Genomic DNA, 7,888 nt, shown 5'->3' on the forward strand with positions numbered 1-7,888 from the left:
GCACAAGAGGGATTAGATGTGTCTGGATGCTTTTGCATGTCTGCTTCCTTGACTCTCCTCTGTCCAGATATGGAATTCCTGGAGGTCCTCACAGAGGGGTTGGAGCGAGTACTGCTTGTGCGAGGTGGTGGCAGTGAAGTTATTACCATCTATTCCTAGAGGCATGGGAGGTCTTCCTCCTGATGGACTTGGTTCTGTCAAATTGACATCTGCTTCCTGCCTGTTACCACCTGCTACTTGATCTCCCAAGAAGAGCAGCTAGCAGTGCCACACCACCTTCGCTTTCTTTTCCAGTGGCAATTGGGGGCTTAAGATAAGGCGATTTTTCTCCTTTTGGAGGAGGGAATGTTGACATTCCCTCCTATCCTTCCATAAGGTTAAAGGTACATGCTAGGAACTACGTACGCTTTTAGACTTGAGTGGGAGATGGCTCAGTCTCTTGCCAAGAAATATAGGAGCTAGTGAGTCAGGTACTAATTTTGCTGGGGGTAAAAGGAGCAAAAGAGCAGGGAGAAACTCACTGCTTTGATTTTCTAGTTGCCACTGGAACTCTCTGCTAAACAAGAATAAGGCAACAGAATATTTCATCTGGATGAGCAGCTACATGCCACTGTCTATTAAGAGACAGAAAGGGGGAAGAGAGATGCAGCCTCCATTGTGCCATTCTCTTTTGGTCAGTGCCAAAGTCTTTCTCTATCTTTCCCTCAACACAAAGGGAAGGGCATTTAGAAAGATGGAGCTGACTTCCTGAGTACTTACCCACTATCCTAGACCTTTATGGGATGTTGTATTCCCAGTTCACTGCTTGTTAAGGCATGATGGTGGTGAATGGTTGATTCATTTAGCCAGAGTAGAAGTGGCATACTGGTGAAGGAACTTCCTGCCAGTCTTTTCCCCCTATGGCTCTCACACTCCCTTCTAGTCACAGAAGGTAGGAGTCTGTTTTTCCCGGTGTTTGCAGATATTCTATAAAATGACTGATGAGCAGAAGAAGCTGTACTAGCTAATGGTTATGTTGAGGAGGAACGTTTTCTCTTTCCCAACTTTAAAAGAGAGGCAAACAGCAGTATCTTCTGACTTGCTTAACTGTCTTTGTGCTCCTGAACAGCTATCCCATCCCAAAAATTGGGTAAGAGGGAAGTAGCTCTATATCGAACTATTAAGTGTCTCAGTGGTGAGGCTCCACAACTTGATTTGTGTGTGTGTTGAGAATGAGTCCTTCCTATCCTGACAAAAGCAAACACGGAGAAAAGGTGTTGTCCATATTGTCCCTTTCTGTTTCAATCATGGATGTCTAAATCTGCCCATGCCCTTGCTCACAAATAGTATACAGGGACCATTCCCTTGAGATAGCCTTAAAGCAGATGCATCTCTAGCCTCTCCTGTCTTATTTTTAAAGGGAATTTCACATACTTTCCTCACCTTTTTCTTTTGGGGGAGATCTTAATTTATTGGGGGTGTGACCTTGTTTACATAGCATCAAGTTGTTTGTTTTTTGCTTCCTGAATTATGTAAAGAATAAACATTTCATATATAATTTTGCCTCTTTGTCATCCTGTAAGGTCATAGGGGAGTATAACTTGTGGCATTCCAGACATGATTGGTCTGCAACTCCTACTGTATCTCAAAGCTGGTTACAGTAGGCTAAACTGGTGAGAGTTGCAATCTAATGTCACTTGGAAGACTTCAAATTGCCCACCTTAGTTTATAACTGGGATGGGATTCTTGCAGCCCTTGGGAATTTCACGGGAACCTCCAGAACCCTCTTCCAACTTCAGCAGAAAAAAACCACCTTCAATACCAGCAGCTCTGCAACTATTTCAATTCCCTACAACCCCCACACCAAAGGTACAACCATCTCCATTAATGGGCACAAAAGGTGACCAGGAATTGCAACTCACTTCCAGATCATCCAAAACAGTGACTGTGGCTCTCCAGGTTCTGGACTGTGCCATCCCCCTGCTTTAGAGTAAATTGGCAGAATAAGCCAAATGCAATGGTCTAGGGAGTGTTGGGTGTGGGTGAATCAGCCACCACAGGCTAGGCTTTGATCCTATAGTGTTTGTTCATATCACTGGTTGAAAAATCAAGTGAGGGACATAAATGCATTGAATAGCCCTTTCTCTGGATGAAACACACTTGCTTATTTTGAATTAATTTCTGATTGCATTGATCTGCAAAGACAAATGACAATTCTTCAAGACATTATATGAGCAAACATCAGCATGCCTATAGCTCTTCTAGCCTATCTTTAGAGTTGAATATTTCAGAGACTTTTTTTAAAGGTAGAGATGGTATGGATAGGATCCAGATGAATGTTTGCATGACCATAGCAAGCATTTCTATGTTACATAAAAAGGAAACAAAAGCTAGGTTATTCACTGTTAGACCTTCTGGTAGCCATTCTAGGAAAGCTATGCAAAGAGGTTTGTGTTAGCACTTTTATTCTGCTTTAAACAGAAGAGGAAAGGTAACCCGTCAGGGTGAGCCTTCTGCCTCTCCCCATGCAGCATATCAGTCCTTTGCATTTTGTTCTTGTCTCTGCATTTTTCATCTTATGTTCCACAGAACAGCAGTGTTCACTTAAGAATCGGCAGCTTTGTGAGGGAATCAGGTTGAGTGAGAGAAGAACATCCTGTGATCCAGACATCTAATGCAACACTTGGTTTCTGACACTGAGTTGGGTCATAGCACAAGACCCCCACCTGTGAACTCCATGCGCTGAATGTGAAAGAAAGAAAGGGAATGTGAGCCGTGAACCTCAGCAAACATTTTCACAGTTAAGCTATTCTTAAAACTAGGGTTCCAAACAACAACAGCAATAACAAAACAAGCAAGATAATATAAACATCCATATCTGTGCTTTTGTTAAATTACTTTAGCTTTCATGGAGCTGAAAATCCAGAGGACTGCAACTCTCACTGAGGGAAACAAATTTTGGTTCATCTTTCCATCCCTTTTACCTTTCTTCCAGGAACCTATCTGTGGGGTAATGGTTTGAGTGCTGGACTAGGACACTGCGAGACCAGGGTTGCAACCCCTCTCTGAACAAGTTCTGCCAAGAAAACCCCATGATAGTGTTGCCTTAAGTCAGAAATTACTTTAAGGCTGACAACAAGAAGTTAAGACATGTCCCCAGGTGAAAAACGAAGATGAATTTCTTCCCTACAAACTCACTCTTAAGCCAGTATTCCTCTTGAAACCCCCAAATCCTCAGACTCACCTCAGGTGGTTCAATAAAAGCCAGCCAGTCAGAAGCATGTGTTGGCAACAATCCCATTGACTGGCACTTGTAAACAGCCAAAGCCAACCCTAAGAGGTTTCCAATTAAGTACACCAGACCCTGAAGGAATTTTTGGCTTGAACTCTCCAGTAATTTGAAGGCTGTGGGGAGAATAGCACAACAATCAAGAAGTAGAATGGACAGAAAAAAGGACAGATTCCACACAGTGCGATCTCTGAATGTGTAAACCTAAGTGTTTAGAAATGAGAGTACCTTTTTGGCTGAATTATAAGAGAGCGTCCTTTCATGCTAATAGTGTAAGAAATAGAGTTGCATTGCAGACCTAAGTCAAACATTTCTGCTGTGGACAAATGAGTATATATTACCTGTTCAGTGAACAACATGCAGGCTGTAGCAGTACTACTAAGAAAAGTCTGTGGATAATTCATCAGTAATTATTTATATTAAAAGAACTACTGATCAGCACTTCATTTAAAGCAGCCTGCTTATAAACTCCAGACCTAGACACAGTCCATGTTGTTTGTGAAAGAGGCTCACAATGAGGTATAGGGATACTACACATCTTTTTGCAGTTACAGCAGCTCTGCAATATGAGATTGGGCTGAAATACCTATAAAATCTCAGAATGATTTTCAAGGGCAAACAGATCACTATGTCATGTATATTTTTTGAGTGACTTATCTTACCTATGCTTTTTTGCTGCCAATGGGCAAAGAAAATAGCACAAATATTACTCATAGAGGACAAGAAAAGGAAGCTTCAGCTTACAGTAAGCCAGGATACGTGCTTGGATAAACACTATGCATCTAAGGAAGTAGACCTAAGGCCTGTTACAGACTGCCAAAATAAAGCTGCTTCGGGTCTCTTTGGAAGTATGCTATTTAAATGATGCATGGGTCCTAAGAGTCCGGAGGTCGCCACACTCCATTCCTAAGCACTCGAGTGCAGCTTTGGTGCAGCTTCTGGATTCTTAGGACGCATGCATCATTTAAACAGCATACCTCCAAAGAGACCCGAAGCAGCTTTATTTTGGCAGTCTGTAACAGGCCTAAGTTTACAAAAGCTAATGCTACAACTTCTTTTGCATGGTTAGACTCCAAGGTGCTACAAGGTCTCTCCGACTGGGATGAAGCTGAGTTAATCTTATTAAAGCAAAACAAACAAAAAGCAGGGCACGGTAAAATAAAATAAGAACAAGGGGATGGCAGGGGCAGAGATAAACAAATGCACTTACTAGCAGAGATGGACATGAGTGCTTGGATGGGCCTCCAGGCCATCATACAGACCATCATGGTGGGGAAGATGGAGATTGTGTTGCCTGCCATGTACATGATGAACAGGTTCATAGGGATTTGCTTCAGGGGACCCAGGGCAATATCCCAGCAGCGCTAGAAGAAGGTTATGGGAGCAAAAGAAAAAGGTAGAACTGAAGGGGTAAATTCGACACTCAAGGAGCCCACAGTGGCCTCCTGATTCCACATTCCCACTCGCCTACAGAGGAATCCAACAGTCCCCCCATTCCTGCAGTACACTACCTTTTCCACCAGGATACGATCTGTTTCCTGGACGCTGGTATCTGGTACCTGCTTGTCCGAGTAGCCTATAGGATATAGAGTGTCCCCCTGACCGCTGCTCCGGTCACTCCGGCCCCTGGCAAGAAATGAGAAGGGTGCCACTTCTGTCAAAAATGCATACCTGCCAGGGATCCAGCCATCCGCTTACACAGGGAGACTACTTATGGACACCGCAGATGCATACCTACTTCCACTGCCTGGACCGCTCAACTCAATGGCCCATTTGAAACGCCGTCCGCGATTGGTCACCAACCCTCCTGGAGTGCTCATCGTTCCCTGCAAAAGATGCACAAACAGTCCCTTGTTAAGAACATCAGACAGCATCTAGTGCAGCAGTTCTCAACCTGTGGGTTGCGACCCCTTTGGGGGATCACAGGGGTCATCTAAGATCATCGGAAAACACATATTTCTGATGCTCTTAGGATCCGAGACACCATAATTTTAAGTTTGGGGGTCACCACAACATGAGGAACTTTAAAGAATTTTGGTCTGTTGCACATAGAATCATAGAGTTAGAAGAGACTGCAGGGGCCATCCAGCCTCTATTTAAAAACCTCCAACGAAGGAGACTCAACCACACTCCAAGGGAGTTTGTTCCACTGTTTAACACACAGCCCTTACTGTCAGGATGTTCCTCCTAATGTTCAGCTGGAATCTCTTTTCCTGCAGTTTGCACCCATTGCTCCTATTCTCATTGTCCTATTCTCTGCAGCAGCAGAAAACAAACTTGTTCCATCCTCAGTATGGCACCCTTTCAAATATTTAAGCAGGGCTATCATATCACCTCTTAACCATCTCTTCTCCAGATTAAACATTCCCAGCTTCTTAAGTCACTGCTCACAGGGCATGGTTTCCAGACCCTTTGCCATTTTAGTCGCCCTCCTTTGCATATGCTCCAGGCTTCATTACATTCCCTAGCACAGAGATTTGGCAAGATTTGCTCAAAAGAGGTGTGCCATTGCCCTCCTCTGAGGCAGAGAGAGTGTGACTTGCCTCAGGCCACTTAGTGAAGCCCCTACACTATTTGACCCTTACCCAGGCCTTTCCTTTTGCTTGGAGCCCAATCCTGGAAAACTAGAGAATGGACATTCCTGTCCCTCACCTGGAAATGGCTCATGTAAATTTGTAATCTTAGTCTGAAAACTATGGATGCCTTTGGAGACTCAGGGCCAGGTTCAGAGACCAGGCAATAATCCTGAGACTACAACTATGAACGCATCTACATCTTGTTGTTGTGTGCGTTCAAGTTGTTTCCCACTGACAGTTTCGTTTCAATTATCGTTTTAAACCATTTTAACTTTTCAACTGTATTTCATTCTTTTAATAAGCAATCTATTTTAATATTGTAACAATTTCTGTTTTAATGTACCACTTTTCTGTGCTTTTAATTGTTTTGTTCTTTCAATGCTGTGAACTGCTTTGGATCCCAGTTCTGGGAAAAGAGTGGGATACAAATAAATATAATAATAACATTATTATTATTATTATTATTATTATTATTACTACTACAGTGGGCCCCTGTTATCCGCTGGGGTTTGGTTCCAGCACTGCAAATGGATAACAAAATCCATGGATGCTCAAGTCCCATTAAATACAATAGCATAGGGAAATGGTGTCCCTTATATAAAATGGAAAAATCAAGGTTTGCTATTAGGAATTGATAACTTTTAATATATATATATATATATATATATATAATCTACATTTATTTATATATATTAAAAAGAAAATCACATTTCACTGTAGTCTTAACTCATCTTATACCAAACCAATATATACAGTACAAACTTCCCGCACGTCTATAATAATACATGCCTTGATTTACACAGATATAATTGTATAGCCTTATTCTTGTCTCAACCTAGAGCTGCCTCTCCTCTTGCAAACCACAGAATTCAACCAAACACTTTGTTTACTATTGCCATCTTCTTTTTGCCATTGCCTTCCTCTGAGGCTGAGAGAGTGTGACTTGTCTGGGGACTGCAGTTTGTTTTGGATCCACAACAGCCACAACTGTATTGTTTGTTGTTTGTGGAAGGTGTGTGGTTTTATGGGGCATTGCATTTTATTGTATTTTAATGTTTTTAATATCGTCGTAAGCCTCGATCTCATTGGAGGCAAGGTATAAATAAATTTATCATCATCATTATTATTATGGCTAGGGTTCGAATCCTAGTCACCAGAGTCCAAGTCCCAAACCGCTACACTACTGTAGAAATGACGTGGCTTCGACACACTTTGGCCCGAAACACACTGCAGAAATAACCCAGTTTGGAACCGCTTTAACTGCCCTGGCTCATTCATTGCTAGGGAATCCTGGGAAATGTAGTTTTGTGAGATACTGAGCCTCCTCTGTCAGAGAGAGAGAGCTCTGGTGCCACAATGAACTACGATTCCTATGATTCCCTAGCATTGAGTCCAGGGCAGTTAAAGCGGTCTCAAACTGGGTTATTTCTGCAGTGTGTGTTTTGGACCTTTAACTTGTCCAAACACAATCCTGGGATTTGTAGTTAGAAGGCTGAACACCTTGTAATAATAAACTACACATCCCAGTCTTTTATATAGGATGGAGCCATGGCAGGGGTCCAAACTGAGTTGCTTCTGCAGTGTGGACACACCTCATATATGACATGAATGAATGGAATAAAGGACAGGCAGCTGCACTGGCCATAAGGGCTGATTTAGGAAGCCTCTTCATCATCAGCATCATCATAAAGACCCACTAAAGAACTGGCACCGCTTACCTCTCCTCTGGGTCTCCCCCTCCTTCTCCTGAGGTCACTTCCGCCCACTGCTTCCTGTTTCCGGTGACGTCACCAACCCTAGGCTTAAGGTTTAAAACCATAGAATTGAGAGAGCCATACAACTGTGATCCAAAACACACTGCAGGAATAACCCACTTTGAGACCGCTTTAACTGCCCTGGCACTCAATACTATGGAATTCTGGGAACTGTAGTTTTGGGACACATTTCAGCCTGAGCTCCTGTGCCACAATAAACTACAGTTCCCAGAGTTCCCTAGCACTGATCCCAGGGCAGTTAAAGCGGTCCCAAACTGGGTTATTTCTGC

The 7,888-nt window shown here is 42.9% G+C and overlaps 2 protein-coding genes across 4 annotated transcripts in view; one reads left to right on the plus strand and one right to left on the minus strand.

Moving 5' to 3' along the window:
- LOC149303982 (solute carrier family 12 member 6) overlaps nt 1–1,537 on the plus strand; it is a 44,450-nt gene extending 42,913 nt beyond the window's left edge. For all 3 annotated transcript variants that reach the window (XM_089480872.1, XM_089480875.1, XM_089480874.1), the window contains one exon: nt 68–1,537. In XM_089480872.1, coding sequence (XP_089336998.1) covers nt 68–159 — 92 coding nt within the window. In that variant the 3' untranslated portion in view covers nt 160–1,537. The remainder of the gene's footprint in view (nt 1–67) is intronic.
- Nucleotides 1,538–2,427: 890 nt separating this feature from the next.
- On the minus strand, nt 2,428–7,643 carry LOC149303983 (ER membrane protein complex subunit 4). The gene is made up of 6 exons (XM_089480238.1): nt 7,563–7,643; nt 5,003–5,094; nt 4,780–4,894; nt 4,479–4,632; nt 3,224–3,384; nt 2,428–2,721 (listed from the first exon to the last, which is right to left on the minus strand). The coding sequence occupies exons 2-6, from the start codon at nt 5,086–5,088 to the stop codon at nt 2,686–2,688; spliced, it is 552 nt and encodes a 183-aa protein (XP_089336364.1). The 5' UTR covers nt 5,089–5,094; nt 7,563–7,643; the 3' UTR covers nt 2,428–2,685.
- Nucleotides 7,644–7,888: the final 245 nt, after the last annotated feature.

This window comes from Sceloporus occidentalis, unplaced genomic scaffold (assembly GCF_023333645.1).
Source record: "Sceloporus occidentalis isolate IW3139 unplaced genomic scaffold, rSceOcc1.0.p SCAF_14, whole genome shotgun sequence".
In the NCBI taxonomy this organism is placed as follows: Eukaryota; Metazoa; Chordata; class Lepidosauria; order Squamata; family Phrynosomatidae; genus Sceloporus; species Sceloporus occidentalis.

Excerpts from the sequence above, each read along its gene's own strand:
- LOC149303983 (XM_089480238.1), bottom strand. The coding sequence starts at position 5,088 with ATGAGCACTCCAGGAGGGTTGGTGACCAATCGCGGACGGCGTTTCAAA. Across the intron at positions 4,895-5,002 it reads GGTCCAGGCAGTGGAAGTAG|GGGCCGGAGTGACCGGAGCA; the intron begins GTATGCATCTGC and ends ATTTCTTGCCAG. Across the intron at positions 2,722-3,223 it reads CTTTTATTGAACCACCTGAG|CGCATGGAGTTCACAGGTGG; the intron begins GTGAGTCTGAGG and ends TTTCACATTCAG.